We start from the raw sequence: 16,683 nt of genomic DNA, 5'->3' as shown, positions 1-16,683 counted from the left end.
GGGTCTGGGAGAACCAGAATCCCCCCTCATCCCTATGAGGGAGATGTTATGCCTGTTTTACAGATGAGGAAACTGAGGCCCAGAGCAGAAGTCACGTGTGCGGGGCCACAGCTAAGTCAAGATGTCCTGACCTGGAGGCAGGGCGGGCCTGGACCCTCTATGACAGACTGTCTTCGGCCAGCAAGGGAGCACCTGCTCCATGCTTCTCCCTCCTGCTGCCGGACAGCGAGTGGCAGAGACCCCACAGCGAGGATGCGGACGCGGTGCGGCTAGGTTCTGAGGCAGGGCCAGGCTGGCATTTCTTCAAGGCCTCTCCCAGCTTCCTGGCGCTTCCCAGGCTGACTGCCTCCCTCCTCCAGAGGAAGGCAGCCTCTTATCTGGGCTTATCTCCTGCCAATCGAGTGTTCTTTGTTTTTGTTATAGCCTCAGGCAAACAGGGTGGGGATATGACCGAGAAAGGGCTTCCAGAGCAGGTCCTTCCCAGGGCTGGGGGCCTCTCCTCTTTGCCCTGCTCCCTGGGGGTTAATACCAGTGCCTAGGCCCTGCCTGTTTCTGTGGTCAGGCCTGGTCCTGTCCCCAGAGGGGCCTACTCGATTCCGATTCGATTCCGTGGCCAGGCCCCTTGGCTAAGACCTATATTCCTGGTGTGGCTTACCTCTACCTACAGAAACAGCCCAGATCAGTCCCTGGGTCCTTACAGGCCAGGCTAAACTCCAAACTCCCAGGTATGACATTCTAGCCCCCTCATAATCCTGGCCTCCGCTCCTTCCCCCCTCTCTCCAAGTCCCAGTGTTAACTCACCTCCTCCCTGAAGCCCTCCCTGACTTTCCCTTTCCCCTGCCCGAGGGAGCCGCCCTCTCCCGGTTCTCAGTCCTTGTTACAGCCCTCAGCTGGCGGAAACTCCACTCCGAGGGGCGGGCTCTCCCCCCCCAGGAAGCTCCAGACAGCGGCCAGCGGAGCTGCGTGGAATTCGTCTCTGTACACCCAGTGCAGGGCGCCGGCTGGTCTATAGGGGGCTCCAATAAATGTTTCTGGGATTCAGCTCTGCTCCCAGCTCTGCTCCCAGGTCCTGGTGAAGCTTCTCAGTTCCCTAGTGACCGTCCAGTCCCAGCCCAGGGCCCAGCCTCCCCGCCCCCCTGCAAGTCCTGCCAGCTCCCTGAATAGAGCTGGCCCCAGGCCGGCCACACAGTAGCTGTTTGGAAGGAGTGACCCAAATAGGAACAACTGACCCTCCCTGGGGGGCCGCGGCACGGTTTGCCGAGCGCGGAATTCCGGCCGGCCGGCCTGCAGGTCCCAATTACCACATGAGATAAGGCCCTGGGGCCCCGCGGCCCCGCGCCGCGCCGCTTTCCCTTTCCGGAGGCCGAGCAGCCACTCTGCTCGCCGCCCCGACCCCTCCCCGGGCTCGGTTCCAGGAGAAGCCGCTCAGAAGGAGCCTCGGTTTCCCTCACGTGTAAAGCGAGGACGCTCTCAGGGTTGCGAGGCCCCAGGCGACAGAGAGAGGAGCCTCGGCGGCACAAACGCGGGCTTTATTAGCACATTTCGTTGCGAGTGACAGCCCGCAGCGACGCCGCGGAGGAAAGGGCTCTGGAGAAGTTAGGGTTTTCCTGCCCCGCAACTTGGCGCAGACGCTCGGGGCAGCCCGGGCGGGGGCCGGGGCGGGGGCACGGGGCCACTTCCGGCCGCCAAGGGCGCGTAAACTTCAAAACTTCCGACGGGGCCAAACCCCTCCGTGCTCCTGGTGCACACCGGAAGGGGATCGGCTTTGGGTCAGATCGCCTCCTTCGAGAAGGAAAGAACTGAACCTCTTTCTTACATCGAGCCTGCGGGAAAGACTTCCGCCCACACCCAAGATGGCCGCCGGCGGCGCCGAGAGAAGGGGAGAGTTTCGGGACGCGGGACGGGTCACTGGGACGGGGCGGAGCCTCCTCTCCCCAAGTTCCGATCCCACCAGGACTGGATGACGCGCGTCCAGCTGGGGCTTTGTCGCATCTGCGTCGCTGTCCCCGCGCTCTTCGGGCGAGGAAGTCCCTTCGGGGTGGGAGGAGGAAAGGGTTAAATGAGTTAGCTTGTTCTGGCAGCGCGAGTCGGAGCCCTCCTCCTCCGGGACCCCGCCGCTAAGTGAGACGCCGGCCGGCCGACCAAAGACCGTAGCTCCCAGCATGCCCTGCACCGAGGGGCCTCCTGTCCACTTGAGGAGCCTCGAAGGATCATTTGGGCCCTTAGGAACGGGACTGATTAGGTCCCAGACACACTGTGCCAGGGGCGCGGGGAGAGAACGCCAGGACCCCGGAAGAGCCCGAGACCCAGCCTCTGGAAGCCGGGACGGCAGTCCAAGAACTGAGGAATTCTGAAGTTGTTGAAGCCAAAGAACCCGGATATCTGAAAGGGACTGCCCGGGAGCACAAATGCCAGCGCGCTCCGCGCCGCGAGGATCTGGGGAACTCGGGACCTTTAACGTTCTGACGCACGGTGTGGACTACAGATACCGGCAGGCCCTGGGACTCAGGGTCAGGGCCGACGGAGAGGAGCGGCCCCGGAACTACAGTTCCCGACATGCTTTGGGGGCCGGCGCTCACCTTGAAGGAGCCCTGGAACTCGTCGCTCATCCTGCGGAGCTCGCGGCCGTAGCGCCGTGCCGCGCAGAGGTTGGGGGGCGCTGAGCTCGAGCGCCCCCGGAAAGGGCTGAGCTCTTCTTCCTCCATTCCTTCATCCTCGTCGGTCCCCGCGGGGAACGAGCTGTGGCGACTCCGGGTCTCAGCCCCAGCGCCTGCACGGGGGACGGGGGCGACATGAGTCTCTACTCCTTTGCGCCCCCAGCCTTGCCAAAGCCCTCCGGGCAGCTCCCTCTCGCTGATGGCTCTGTGTGCACAGTACCTTCAGGGGTACCTGGAGCCCCAGTTCAGTTCCTTCATATGTAAAGCGAGGGAAGCTCCTGGGGCTTTTGTGAAGATTCGAATTAACTTCTCAGTAATCCCACAAATCTTAATTGAGCCCCAACAGTGGGCCAGGCCCTTAGAGTATCAAATGACCTGCCTCTGTGCCTGCCACAAAATAAGGCCATAAGTAGTATAATTATCAGTGCAACACCACAGGGCCCCGGGGCACTCCCTGGATGAGGTCTCTGGCCCCAGGCAGGGCTGAACTCTTAGCTGGGCAAGTGATCTGCGGGGGGCCCATCTATTTCACTGTTGTGGCCTAGGGAGACCTTGGGTCCCTGGAGAACAAGCACCTGTCTGCAGCATGTCTGTACCTCCCAGAACACCCACTTTGGAGATTGAGTCTGGAAGGGTCTATTAATTTTTTTTTCCCTTAATATTTTATTTACTTATTTGACAGAGAACACAAGCAGGGGGAGCAACAGGGAGAGCGAGAAGCAGGCTCCCTGTTAAGCAGAGAACCCAATGTGGCCCTATCCCAGGACCCTGGGAACATGATCAGAGCCAAAGGTGACACTTTAAGTCACCCAGGTGCCCCTGTCTGTTGACTTTTTAAGGTAATGATTATGGAGCACTTACTATGTGCCAGCCCTCGGAATTACCTCATTATGCTCCTAACCATCTTAAGGAGTACTAATATTGCTTCCATTTTATAGACGATAAGACAGAGACTTAGAGAAATGAGACTTGTCCAAGGTCACACAATGTGAAGCTCTCAGGCTGGAACTCCCTAGAAGTTTCTTGGACTCCCGAGTCCAGTAATTAGCCATTGAGCTACCACCCTTCAACTCTGAACCAGTGTGCTCACCTCTGTGTGGGGAGAGACCTATCCCCTACTACCAGTGGCTGTGTAGAGGTCACATGAAGTATGTGAAAGTGCTCTGAGAGTTGAAAGTACATGATAAGTTGTCATTCACAGTCACCTCTCCTGTGTTCTGACCTCTGTACTGTGTGCCATCCTTCCACTCCTGCCAATCCCACCCCCAAATCCAGACCAACAAAGACCTAGAACCACTCCCAGGAGCAAGAACCCAGAGCTACATAACAGCGTGAAACACAGCATGGGCTCAGCAGCTGAGCACCTGCCTTTGGTTCAGGGTGTGATCCCGGAGTCCCAGGATCGAGTCCTACATCAGGTTCCTTGCAGGGAGCCTACTTCTCCCTCTGCCTGTGTCTCTGCCTCTCTCTCTCTGTGTAACGCTCATGAATACAATAAATACAATCTTAAAAAAGACAGACAGACTGACAGCATGGAACAAACACACGGCAACATGCTGGGGGTCCCTGGCAAAGCCCATCTGTCAGGGAAGGCATTTTGGAGGAAGTTGGATTTAGGCCAGGCTCTGAGGCCAGGGGACAAGTGTCTCATTCTCTCCCAAAGGACCTTACACAAAGCCCTACAGGTCACTTTCAGGGGCTAAGAAAGATCCGTGGCTAAGAAAGCTAAAATGTGGGGATCCCTGGGTGGTGCAGCGGTTTGGCGCCTGCCTTTGGCCCAGGGCGCGATCCTGGAGACCCGGGATCGAATCCCACGTCGGGCTCCCGGTGCATGGAGCCTGCTTCTCCCTCTGCCTATGTCTCTGCCTCTCTCTCTCTCTCTCTCTCTCTCTCTCTCCCACCATGTGTGACTATCATAAATAAATAAAAATTAAAAAAAAAAGAAATAAAAAAGAAAAAAGAAAGCTAAGATGTGAAGAGAGTACTCGATTCAGAAAGGTCTAGATTAAGAGAGTGGTCAGAGCTCCTGGCTGTTCTGAGCTTCACCCAAGTCCAGGCCTGATGTCAGGAAGGAACACCATACAGCCTTTGAGAAGTGAGGTGGAAGTGGAGAACAGGCAGCTAACTCAGAAATCAGGATTGGGAATACTGCCTGAGAGTCAGGAATAGAAAGACCCCTGATAAGAACAGGCCCATCTACAGAGCACTTTCCAATTCTATGGAGGGTGAGGGTGTGGGCAGACGCAAGGGTCCCACCTCAACCAGATTTCTGTGACCTTGGGCCATTTTCTTCCTCTTTTTTTTTTTTTTTTTAGGATTTTAAAAAAATTATTTAAGAGAGAGGGGAGCATGGAGGTGACTGAGAAGAGCAGAGGGAGAGAGGGAAGCAGACTCCCTGCTGAGCAAGGAGCCCGATGTGGGGCTCTATCCCAGGACCCTGGGATCGTGCTCACTTCGGCAGCACATATACTAAAAGCAGGATCCTGGGATCATGACCTGAACTGAAGGTAGACCCTCAACTGACTGAGACCCCCAGGTGCCCCACCTTGGGCCCTCTCCCAACCTTTTGGGGCCTCGGTATCTTCCTCTATGAAATGGGGGCAGTTCCTATCTCCCAGGACATCCAAGAACAGATGAGACAAGGAGAGCACCAGGTTCTGCCGCTTTTACATCCCGAAGCCTCCCAGCTTCCCAGTGAGGTAGCTGCTAAGTTCTCCCTATATTACAGATGAAGAAATGGAGGCACCTAGAGGTTAGGAATTGCCAGAGGTCCTGCAGCTGGCACACCCTCCTGGCCACTTAAGTGCTCGAGGAATGTCAGCTATTCTCCTTTACTAGTTTTTAATAAGGCACACAACCACCACACTTGACAGACACAAGGTCCAAGAGTCAGAAAATGAGTGACTTGCAGGTGGCCACTTGGTCTGGGTACCACCTCCTTGCCTAGGAATCAGAACCAGCAGAAGAATACTTGCCATGTCAAGTTCAAAGTGCTTCACCTGAATCAATTCATTACATCTCCATCACACCCCATGAGAAAGGTTCCTCACTGTCCCCATTTTATAGGAGAAAACTAAGGCACAGAGAGGGTAAGTACCTTCCCCAATGTCACACAGCCAGTAAGTGGCAGAGCTGGGATCCAAACCCAGCCAGGTTGGCTCTAGGGTCTGTGTGCTTAATGCTCATGCCCCAGGTTCCCAACAGCAACACCTTGGACCACCTTGGGGGTGCAGTCTGGGGGAAGGCACCTCTGGGCCTTTGGTGAGTGCCCACTCTATCAGGAGCCTATCAAATGGGGTAGGGTAGGGTATTTTCACCAAAGCCATGGATTTAGCAATGCCAACCGAGCCATCATCAAAATGACAATCATTTGTGTAAACTGAGCTTTTAAAAGTGCCCTACTCTTTGCTGGTCATAGCTTGAAAGAAGCCATAAACAATATATAATTAACTGTGTTGCTATATTCCACTAAAATTTTAAAAATGTTAAAACCATTCTTTTTTTTTTTTTTTTTTTTTAAGATTTTACTTATTCATGAGAGACCCACAGAGAGAGAGGCAGAGACACAGGCAGAAGGAGAAGCAGGCTCCATGTCTCCATGTGGGGAGCCCGATGCAGGACTTGATCCCGGGTCTCCAGGATCACACCCCGGGCTGATGGCGGCACTAACCACTAAGCCACCGGGGCTGCCCTGTCAAAACCATTCTTAGCTCATGGGCTGAAAAAAAAATAGGGATTTAGCTGTGGCTATGGTTTGCCAACCCCTGCTCTAAACCCAACTGTGTCTGTCCCCTTCCTAAAACCTTCAGTGGCTCCCAATTGCCGAGGAGGTGAAGTCCAAACTCCTTAGTGTGTCTTTCAAGGCCTTTATCTTCTGGTTCTAACTTATACTTTACTTGTCCATCATCAGGAGGGCATAGGTTATTCACGTCTACCTCCACTGAAAGAATGGCAGTCCTCAACTCTGCTCAGCGCCTAGGCCAACTCATAGTAACAATAACAGCAACAATCACAGTAATAGTAAGAAGAGAGATTCCTCTGGACCAGGCACTGTTTCTAAGCATTTTTCCTATTTTTTTTAAACATTTATTTTTTTTAAATTTTTATTTATTTATAGTCACACAGAGAGAGAGAGAGAGAGGCAGAGGCAGAGGGAGAAGCAGGCTCCATGCACCAGGAGCCCGACGTGGGGTTCGATCCTGGGTCTCCAGGATCGCGCCCTGGGCCAAAGGCAGGCACCAAACCACTGTGCCACCCAGGGATCCCAACATTTTTCCTATATTAATTGATCAGATCCTCCCTACAACCTAGAAGGGAGAACTAGTTCTATTCTCATTTTAAAGATAAGAAAACTGACGCAGACAGAGTTAACTAGCCTGCTCAAGCTCAAACTGCTAATAGAGGGTAGTGTGGTGTTTGAACCCTGTGGCCTCACCTACTGGGCATTCCTCCTTCCCTCTCTACCATCCATCCACACACACAGCTCACCACATACCTGCCTGTCCCTGGCACTGGGCTATGTGCAGGGCCTGTCACAGCACAGAAGGTAGCTCAGTCTCTGCCCTGGGGATGCTGACAGTCCAGGCCCACAAGACCCAGGGGCCAGGGGGTATGAAGTGTGACAGGACTCTGCCCGTCTGGAGGGGGCAGTGGCTTTGTGGCTCTGGCAGGCCATTTGCACTTGTTGATTTTTATGGGAAAATCACTTGCTTTTTAGGTATTGAAAACAAAGTTTAAGAACACCTGTGCTGTCTTCGCACTTTCTTTTCCTTGCAGCCCTCCTCATTGAAGGGTCTGGAGCTAGGGGAGGTGTCCTTATCACTGCTTCAGACTATTCTCACTCCCTCCTCCTCGGTCCTTATCCAGGCCACACACCCCCTGGTGCAGGAACTTCTTCCATCCAATCCCTGCTGCTCTCTCCATCACCACATATCCTCATTCATTCACAGGACCCAAGTGGTCCTTCCCCTTCCCAACCTCTCCTTCCTTGCCCTGCCTTCTCTAGTCCTGCCCTCACTCTCAGTTGCAGGGACAGAACCTTCGGTAATTCTATCCCAAGCCTTACACCCCTACCTGGCTGGCTCCCTGCCTTGGTAGCCCACTCTAGTGATGCCAGAAGTTCCAGAGCAAACTGACACCCCACACCAACCATTCCCTCCCTTGCAGGCACCTCTTCCCAGCTAGGCTGAGACAGGCACAGCTCTGGTTAAACTCTAACTCCCTGCTGGCCCCCACAGGCCCCTGGTAGCCAGTGTGGCTGGAGAAAAGCACAACCATGCAGCCACCACTGAAATTCACGGCCATAGGGATGCCTGGGTGGCTCAGCAGTGGAGCATCCGCCTTTGGCTCAGGGCATGATCCCGTTTGTCTGGGGAATCCAGTCCCACCCTCCAAGGAGCCTGCTTTTCCCTCTGCCTCTCTCTCTCTGTCTCTCATGAACAGATAAAGTGAAATGAAAGAAAGAAAAAAAAGAAAAGAAAAGAAAAGAAAAAAAGAAAGAAAAGAAAGACCATAAAACCCAGTTGCACCCTTGACATTGCCCAGTACACTTCACATGCTCTATGTTTGGGGATGCTCGACTACTTCAAACCTGATCCTTTCTCCTTCAACCCTCTCCTGGAGAACCCGGAAGCACCCACAAGAGAAACTTCTACTACTTCCCATAAAGTATCTACCCAAGACCACGCAGCTATGTCCACCTTCCGGCGTTTAGCTGAGCTAGCCCTCCCCAGGCACCAGACCCCTCCCCTACTCAAAGACATCTCTCTAGCTAGTCTCCCTTCTCTCCTGCCTCATTGGGTAGTTTCCTGGCTCCTGGATTACTCCCATCAGCTTATAGACGGGCTGTTTTCTTTCTCCCTTCTAAAATTAAAAAAAAAATTAAAAATTAAACAACTCAGGACATCTCGTTGTTTCAGCGGTTGAGTATCTGCCTTTGGCTCAGGGCGTGATCCTTGAGTCCCGGGATCCAGTTCCACATCGGGCTCCCTGCTTTTCCCTCTGCCTATGTCTCTGCCTCTCTCTCTGTGTCTCTCATGAATAAATGAATACAATCTTTAAAAAAAAAAATTAAACAACCCTTCCTGGAGCCTCCTTGGGCCTTCAGGTGCTGCCCATTTCTCTGCTCCCTTTTCTGGAACACAGCTGCCAAGATTGGGCTCTCCTTTCTGCCTCCACTTCTCTTCCTGTCATCCCTCCCCACTGAACTGAGCTCAGCCTTCCCTCAACCTCCCCACCCAAACTGCAACAGCCCCGTCTTGGTGGTTCCAGGGCTCTGCTCCCAGTCCCCCTCCAGCCAGACTATTCCCCCTTGCTGCCCAGGCCCTGCCTGCTCCTGGTTTCCCTCCAATCCTGCTAATTCTTTCTCAGTCCTCAATGCTGCCTCTTCCTCTGTTGCTGGCCTGTCTATGCTGGCTCCCTGGGCCTCAGAGAACATTACCTCAGTGATTGAAAACTCCCATGTGTATAAATCCCACCTGGACCTATGCCTACTAGAAACCTCCATCTGGCTGCCCAAAAGGCACCTCTCACCTGCCCTGGCCCAAACAGTTCTGCCATAGTTCCGTCCTTCAGGTGCCCAGGCCAGATTCCTTGCAGCAATCCCTGGCTCCTGTCTTTTCCACCCCTGCCCCCAACATCCAGTTCGTTGGCAGATCCTGCCAGTTCTACCTTCAAAATAAACCCAGAGTCCAGCTATTTACCAACCCCACGGCCACCACCAGGTGCAAGCCACCATCCTTCCTCACTGGGACTCTTGGGGCTGCCTCTCCTGCAGCCCCATGGCTGCTTTTGCCCATTGCAGACTAGTCTTAACTCTGGGGCCCTGGTGATTCTCTTGACCCCAAATCAGACCACCCTTGCCTCTGCTCAAAGCTGTCCCATGTGTTTCCACTCAGAGTGAAAGCCAACACCCTGACACTGGCCTTCCAGGCCCTGCCCAGGGGCTCCTCCCCCCTCCCATCTATCCCTCCCTCCACTTCCAAACTCTCCTCCCCCCAGGGGCCTAGACCGTGTCCTCCCCTCAGGGCCTTTGCATTTGCCCTTCCCTAGGCCAGGATCTGTCTTTTTCCAATGATATGGACGGGGCTCACCCCTCACCCCTTCCAAGCTTTGCTGTAATATTGCTTCCTGCCAAGGCTGACCCTGACCACCCGTTAGAGTCTCCTCCAGCTCCCAATACTCTGGATTTCAAAGAGAAAGTCAATGTTTCTGGCACTGCCACCCAACGCCTGTCATCTTCTAACACATTATGGCATTTGTTTGTTTATGGCTTGTCTCTTCTCACTTTCTCACTTAACTAGAATGTAGGCACCACAAGGGCAAGGGCTTTTATCTTTTTTGTTCACTGGTGTACCCCTGGCAGCTGGGACAGCATGTGGCACAAACTAAGCACTTGATATGGAGGATGAAGAGGAACAGGGAGGTGGGGGGTAGAAACCTGTAGTGAGCAGAAAAACAGCAAGTGCAAAGATCTGGATGTTAAAGGAGGTAAAGAAAATCTGGAGTTCAGTCTGACAAAGTTGGGGGGGGGGCTGGGGGGGCTGGGGGGGGCTGGGGAGGAAGACCCGGTAAGCCTTCCTATTCCTGAAGGTGGGGATGGATGGGGTCATTCAGACTTCAGGAGATCAGGGATACAAGTTTTGTTCACACCAGACCTCTATGGTGGTTCCAGGCGCCCAAACCTGTGTTGGGCACTGGGGAGGTGGGCACTGGTGAGAAATGGCCACCACACTCTGTGCCCATCCTTCCATCTTAGCACTGGGTTCCTTCAGTGGATGTGGACAGGCCCGCTTCCTGGAAGGGCTATCCTTGGAGTCATTTACCCCTGGCAACTGGCAAGGATAGTCCCAGTATGGGTGTGTGCCACAGGGCAGGAAAATACATACCTGGGGCTAAGGTCCAATTTCAGGGAAGGTGCAAAGCCGGGGGCAGGGCACCTTGGAGTCTTCCAGCCCTGGTTCCTACCAAAGGTAATGCCAACCAAGTGTGACCTTAGGCAAGTCATTTCCCCTTTCTGGCTGACTGGTTGTCTCTAGGTGATTTGTGTTCTGGTCCTATGCTAACAGCTACATTCTTTGAGCATTTACTACACACGGGCCCTATAATTGCTTCCTATATAGTTCTACTAATCATCCCAACAGCCCTACAATGGTGGTGATTAATTGCTCTGGTTTACAGAAGAGGAAACTGAGGTGCAGAGAGGTTAGGGACTTACTCAAGGCCAGCGAGTGGGGATGCAGCTAGGATGCAGGGAGCTGTTGGGGCAGGGCAAGGTGGCCAGGCAGGTACCTACCTCCATGGTGTTTGCGGCTGGCTGGCTGCCCCTGCTGGTGACCAGCTTCCCCTAGGAGGCCTGGGGCCGTCTGCTGGTGCTTGCCAGGGCTTGGGGGCCGGTCCCCTGTGGGGCTGGGGCCCAAGCCCCTATTTGCAGGGCTGGAGTCTTCCTGCTCACTGGGCTCAAACTCTGGGATCTGGAACATGCTCTGGGCTGTGGGGGCAAGACAGCAGGTAGTTAGGGCACAGCTGGGGTAAATGGTGGCTAGTGAAGGGAGAGGGCAGCAGATGCCCACCTTAGAACCCCAGGTTCACTCTGCCTCCCGGGCCCCCGTTTGTCCACTGAGGCTAGCTGGGCAGGTCGCTCAGCCTGTCTACCTAAATCTCCTCTTGTGGAGCCCCGGAGCTGTGAAGCGGTTCCAGGTCCCTACCTAGGCCCTGGCCCAACCTGTCCTCGGTGACGGCACACAAGTCTTACCCCAAGCCCGATCTCGAGGCCCCTGACCCGGGCCTGCCGCCTCCCTCTAGTACTGAGGGAGTCCGGCCCTAGTTGCCTGGGTAACGGGAACTGTCACCGAGAGGGCCCAATCAGCTGGTGACACGTCACTAAGGCGGGCCAGGGGGCGTGGCCGCCCCTGGCCCAGACCCCGCCCCCGCGGCGGACCTGCGCCCAGCCCACTGCCGTCGTCCCGGGTCCCTTCCTCTTCTCCCGCCGCTCGGTTCCTGACTTCCTTGTGCCTGGGTCCTGCGCGGGAGCAGATGAGGGATTCTCTGGGGTCTCCTCTTGGAACCTGGAGACCAGCTTCTGCTGACAAGCCCTTCAGCCCCTTTGGGCCTTAGTCTCCACTCCTGTAAAATGGGGATGATGACATCTCCCTTGGAGGCCAGTGAACTCTGTAAACCGAGTGGCGATTACTGTGGGTGAAAGCACTTTGCAAAGCTGAAGCTGAAGCTCAGCCGTCGGATGCAGGTGTTGCTGCTGTCACTGCTCCGTGTGGACGGGGGAGTCGGGTCGGGAAGTCCCGCTCCCTCCTCCCCACAGTGGAAACCTCGCGCCGCACGCCTCGGGCGCACTACTCCGCGCGCCGGCTCAGGAGCGCTCGAGATAAGCGAGGAAGCCTCCTCCCCGGCAGGATGGCTGTCCCGGCGCGGGAGAGGGGGCCCCGCTGAGGGTGGCCGTAGGACTTAAGGGGGCTTCGCGCAGGCACAAGGCCGGCCAGGTGAGCGGGAACCGCAGCGGGCCGGGGCGTGGGGCGGCCGTGCCTCCCCGGGACTGCGGGGCCCTGCGGGCGAAGCCCAGGGGGCGGGGCCCGGGGGCCATCTTGGCTGCGGGCGGAAGTTTCCTTCGGAAGCCGGTGCGGGGAGGTTGTCGCCGCCCCTCCGCCGGGCGGCGCGATCTCAATTTGGGGATAGGGAAGAGAAGCATGGGAACTGGCGGCCCCGCAAACGAACGGGGGCAGGTGGCCGCGGGCACAGCCCACCCGGATGCGGTTCAGCCCGGGCGTCTCGGCCTCCGCCTGCCTCCAGTAACCCCTGGCGCCCGCCGGCAGCGCACCTTGCGCCAACTCTCGCACGGCTCCGGCGCGAAGCTGCGGAGCTGGTGGGGCCAGACTCTGCGCAATAAGCGTAGCGGACGCCGCCCGCGCAGGCGCAGGCGCAAGAGGGGGCGGAGCAGCGGGAGCCGGGGAGCTGAGGAGCCCTAGCCCCGGGTCCCAGCGACCAGAGCCGGCTCCCGCGGCGGCGTACGGAGGACCCGGCGTCGGCCTCCTCCCGCCCCCCGAGGCTGGAGAGTGGATGCAGCGGGGGGTGGGGAGGGGCAGCGTCCGGAATTCCGAGGACGGAGGGCAGAGGCCATCCCCAACCCGGATTATTGGGGGGAACAGAGACCCCCCCCCCAGTTTGGGGAGGAGGAGAGCTGGGCGTTGAGCGCCCCCCGCAGCGACCACTGCCTTCAGTCGAAGGGTATCTGCCGGCTCTCCCCCTCCGGCCCGATCGACTCCAACGGCTAAGGCCAGGGACCCCTGTCTTTCAGGCTCTGCACGCCCCCACCCCGGCTCTGGGGCTGGCCCAGGGAGGAGACCCTGCCCACTTCCCGCCTCTGCCCTAGAGGGGCACTCCTTCCACGCCTCAGAGTGCAGGGCCCTGGGCCCAGGCAGGCTGCCTGTGCCTCTCTGCAAGGGGAGGGTCTCTCCGTTGAGGGGGAAGGGCCTGCCAGCTGCAACTTCTTTCCTCCTGAGCTCCTCATCTCTGTCGCTGCACCCTGCAACTCCCACCCCTCCGTATTTATTTTCCTGGCCCCCAGCCAGCCTCTCCGTCTCTTTCTCTGGGATTCAGGCCTCCCTTCCTGACATGGAGAGTAACCTGTCTGGCCTGGTGCCTGCTGCTGGGCTGGTGCCTGCGCTGCCTCCTGCTGTGACCCTGGGGCTGACTGCGGCCTACACCACTCTGTATGCCCTGCTCTTCTTCTCGGTCTATGCCCAGCTCTGGCTGGTGCTCCTATATGGACACAAGCGTCTCAGCTATCAGACCGTGTTCCTGGCACTCTGTCTGCTCTGGGCTGCCTTGCGCACCACCCTCTTCTCCTTCTACTTCCGAGATACCCCCCGAGCCAACCGTCTGGGACCCCTGCCCTTTTGGCTTCTCTACTGCTGCCCTGTCTGCCTGCAGTTCTTCACACTGACACTTATGAACCTCTACTTTGCCCAGGTAACCATGGTAATGGGTGGGGGTGGGCTGTGGGGTGGGAAGCCCCAAAGGCCCAAAGGAATGATGGGCATCTCTGCTCCCAGGTTGTGTTCAAGGCCAAGGCGAAGCGCCGGCCGGAGATGAGCCGAGGCTTGTAAGTACAAGGGACACGTGGGCATATCCCTCAGGCCAGGGGCAGGGAACAGCCTTGTGTCCGTTTCTTGCCCCCACCCTGTGTAGTGCCAGGGCGAGGACAACTTAGCAAATGTTTTTGAAAGAACTATGAAAAAAAAAAAAGAAAGAAAGAAAGAACCATGAAAGTTAGGCACGTGGTACACACGGCTCAGCAAAGGCACTGCATCCGTGAAGGGCAGCATTGAGAGAAATAGCTATGCTAAGTGTGAAGGAAAAGGCCCCCAGGGTCATCCATGATGGATGAAGAGCTGGAGGCCCCAGCCCTGGGAAGCCCCAGACTGCACTGCTGGCTGACCTTGAGTGGCAATAAACTTGTCATTTGTATAACGTCTTTCAGTGTTGTTATCCCCATCTGAGAGATGAAGAAACTGAGACCCAGCAAGGTAAAAGCCTCACGTGCAAGGTCATAGATATGGTAGGAGGCAGCGCCAGGGCCTACTTAAACCCAGGTTTCTCTCAGTCCTGTGCTCTGTCCACTGCACCACAGCTATCCCGTATGGGCCTGCCTGTCTGCAAACCTGGAGGGCTGGGGTTCAGACTGATTTGGTCTGGATTGGTTCTGATTGACACTGGAGTCTCCTGGGGGAGTTTGGGTGGTCAGGGAGTGCCAGGGATGGTTGTCTGGGGCTGACTGTGCTGTGGGCTGTAGGCTGGCTGTCCGAGGGGCCTTCGTGGGGGCCTCGCTGCTCTTTCTGCTGGTGAATGTGCTGTGTGCTGTGCTGTCTCGCCGGCGCCGGGCACAGCCCTGGGCCCTCCTGCTGGTGCGAGTCCTGGTGAGCGACTCCCTCTTTGTTATCTGCGCCCTCTCTCTTGCTGCCTGCCTCTGCCTTGTTGCCCGGCGTGCACCCTCCACCAGCATCTACCTGGAGGCCAAGGTAGGGCCAAAAGCCCTGATACCCGGTTGTCCTTTGGGGTCTTTGGGCAGTGGTCTTCAGGGCAGAGAGGAAGCTGGAGCCTTCCCGCCCTGAGGGTCCCCATTGTCATCTGTGCCAGGGAACCAGTGTGTGCCAGGCAGCTGCGATGGGTGGTGCCATGGTCCTGCTGTATGCCAGCCGGGCCTGCTACAACCTGGCAGCCCTGGCCTTGGCCCCCCGGAGCCGGCTGGATGCTTTCGATTATGACTGGTACAACGTCTCTGACCAGGTGGGCATTCAGCACATTGGCTACCTCCTTTGGAGCTGTGGCTCTTGGCCTCTTGGCCTACACTTGGCCTTGGCTCTGTCTGGGTGCCCCTCTGGCGCAGTTGTGGATTGACACAAACCCCTGCCTTCCCACAGGCGGACCTGGTGAATGATTTGGGGAACAAAGGCTACCTGGTGTTTGGTCTCATCCTCTTTGTGTGGGAGCTGCTGCCCACCACCCTGCTGGTGGGCTTTTTCCGGGTCCACCGGCCCCCACAGGACCTGGTGAGGGCCAGCGGAGAGGGGTGGATGCTGGGAATCCCTTGGGCTGGGGTCTGGCAGGGCTGTGGGGCAGCAGAGAGCATGATGGTGGCTTTTTCTCCCAGAGCACCAGTCGCATCCTCAATGGGCAGGTCTTTGGTTCCCGTTCCTACTTCTTTGACCGGGCTGGGCATTGTGAGGACGAGGGCTGCTCCTGGGAGCATGGTCACAGCGAAAGCACCAGGTAGGAACCCTGGCCCTGAGTCAGATCCTCCTGGCTCCCAGCTTGCTCTGTTGAGCCATGGGGATCTAGAGCCTGGTCTGCCAACTTTCCCTCTTGACCCTGCCACTGCCATGCCCGAGTTTCCCATCTGTACTAGGTGAGGTACCCTCTGGTTTCAACCGCAAGATCAGTTTGCCACAGTGTAGAGAACTCAACTCCTGGGTGCTGGAAAGCTGGGGTCCTGGACCCTGTTCTGAACCTCCCTCCCTCTCCCAACTCCTGTGAATGTGGCCCTGGTCACTGCCTAGGGACTGACCCTTGTTTCTCTGCCTGCAGCATGTCAGGCAGCCTAGGCTCTGGCAGCTGGTACGGCGCCATCGGGCGGGAGCCAGGCTGGTGCGGGGGCAGCCAGACACGGACCACTCCGCTGCTCTTCTCCCAGGTGCTGGGACCAGGTGGCCACCACCACAGTCTCTACTCCACCCCACAGACGTGATCCCCCTCCCTTCTCCCCTAGAACACCCAGACCCCAGTCCTCCCAACCCAGGCCCCGTGCCAAGTTCACCTGCCGCTTCTTGCCCAGGATCACGGGAGACTGTGGCCACCTCTTCCCCTGGCCGGCTCCTTGCTCCTCCTGTCGTAGTGAGCTTGTGCTATCCCCACAAGGGAACATGGCTCTGGCTGCCAGATGCCCACAGCACCTTGGCATGACCTGCCGCCTCTGCTTCTACACTGGAGCCAGCTACCTCTCCTGCACCTGCCACTCAATAAACAGTGTCTGTACCCCTCATCTGTTCACTGTCATTTGTCTGCTTTTTGTTCCTTATGTCATTGCTTACACGGCTGAAGACCGATCAGACCCAGGCCCTCCAAAGGAGCAGCTGGGCTGGGTTGGGGTCACTTACCCGACCAAGATTGGTGGGCAGGGAGAGGGAGGAGCCTGCAGTCTGATGGCAAAGGAAGCCAGAAGAGTGTTCCCACTCCAGTCCACTTCTTGCTTGAAAAATTTCTACTCTCTCCTCAAAACCTGCAGATGTCATGATCTCCAGGTCAGGGAGCCTTGTATCCCCTCGGGATAATCCGGGATATCCGGGATAATCCCCAGTGACACTGTGATTATGCATCTCGTATGCCTGTTACCCTTGCTGGATTGGGATTTCTGGAAACCCTGTTTCCCTGTCATCTTTCCCAACCTGGCATTCCAGGCCAGGGGTTAGTCTAGGGCTGTGGAGGAAGTGGCCTGTGATTGAGTATCCCCACCTCCCTA

General features: G+C 56.7%; 2 protein-coding genes across 9 annotated transcripts; one reads left to right on the top strand and one right to left on the bottom strand.

Moving 5' to 3' along the window:
- Window positions 1-1,510: 1,510 nt before the first annotated feature.
- On the bottom strand, window positions 1,511-11,730 carry BAD (BCL2 associated agonist of cell death). Of its 5 annotated transcripts, none has more exons than XM_025446048.3 (4): window positions 11,596-11,730; window positions 10,951-11,145; window positions 2,580-2,770; window positions 1,511-2,031 (listed from the first exon to the last, which is right to left on the bottom strand). In XM_025446048.3, exons 2-4 carry the CDS (start codon window positions 11,135-11,137, stop codon window positions 1,906-1,908), a joined length of 504 nt encoding a protein of 167 aa, XP_025301833.3. In that variant the 5' UTR covers window positions 11,138-11,145; window positions 11,596-11,730; the 3' UTR covers window positions 1,511-1,905. The 5 variants fall into 5 exon arrangements, with proteins under 5 accessions (XP_025301833.3, XP_025301831.3, XP_025301832.3 ...); XM_025446046.3 differs by lacking the exon at window positions 11,596-11,730 and adding an exon at window positions 11,410-11,552; XM_025446047.3 differs by lacking the exon at window positions 11,596-11,730 and adding an exon at window positions 11,228-11,427.
- A 280-nt stretch (window positions 11,731-12,010) lies between these two features.
- On the top strand, window positions 12,011-16,206 carry GPR137 (G protein-coupled receptor 137). Of its 4 annotated transcripts, none has more exons than XM_025446042.3 (8): window positions 12,011-12,151; window positions 12,964-13,637; window positions 13,721-13,770; window positions 14,461-14,686; window positions 14,805-14,954; window positions 15,089-15,217; window positions 15,319-15,437; window positions 15,753-16,206. In XM_025446042.3, the coding sequence occupies exons 2-8, from the start codon at window positions 13,281-13,283 to the stop codon at window positions 15,910-15,912; spliced, it is 1,191 nt and encodes a 396-aa protein (XP_025301827.1). In that variant the 5' UTR covers window positions 12,011-12,151; window positions 12,964-13,280; the 3' UTR covers window positions 15,913-16,206. The 4 variants fall into 4 exon arrangements, with proteins under 4 accessions (XP_025301827.1, XP_025301828.1, XP_025301830.1 ...); XM_025446043.3 differs by having other exon boundaries at window positions 12,014-12,151; window positions 13,266-13,637; XM_025446044.3 differs by lacking the exon at window positions 12,011-12,151 and adding an exon at window positions 12,590-12,893 and having other exon boundaries at window positions 13,266-13,637.
- The last annotated feature ends 477 nt before the right edge of the window (window positions 16,207-16,683 follow it).

The sequence above is a fragment of the Canis lupus genome, chromosome 18, assembly GCF_003254725.2.
Source record: "Canis lupus dingo isolate Sandy chromosome 18, ASM325472v2, whole genome shotgun sequence".
NCBI lineage: Eukaryota > Metazoa > Chordata > Mammalia > Carnivora > Canidae > Canis > Canis lupus.
This window is presented reverse-complemented; position numbering and strand designations above follow the sequence as displayed.

Excerpts from the sequence above, each read along its gene's own strand:
- BAD (XM_025446048.3), bottom strand. The coding sequence starts at position 11,137 with ATGTTCCAGATCCCAGAGTTTGAGCCCAGTGAGCAGGAAGACTCCAGC. Across the intron at positions 2,771-10,950 it reads CAGCCGCAAACACCATGGAG|GCGCTGGGGCTGAGACCCGG; the intron begins GTAGGTACCTGC and ends TCCCCCGTGCAG. Across the intron at positions 2,032-2,579 it reads AGTTCCAGGGCTCCTTCAAG|GGACTTCCTCGCCCGAAGAG; the intron begins GTGAGCGCCGGC and ends CCCACCCCGAAG.
- GPR137 (XM_025446042.3), top strand. The coding sequence starts at position 13,281 with ATGGAGAGTAACCTGTCTGGCCTGGTGCCTGCTGCTGGGCTGGTGCCT. Across the intron at positions 13,638-13,720 it reads TGAACCTCTACTTTGCCCAG|GTTGTGTTCAAGGCCAAGGC; the intron begins GTAACCATGGTA and ends CTCTGCTCCCAG. Across the intron at positions 14,687-14,804 it reads GCATCTACCTGGAGGCCAAG|GGAACCAGTGTGTGCCAGGC; the intron begins GTAGGGCCAAAA and ends CATCTGTGCCAG.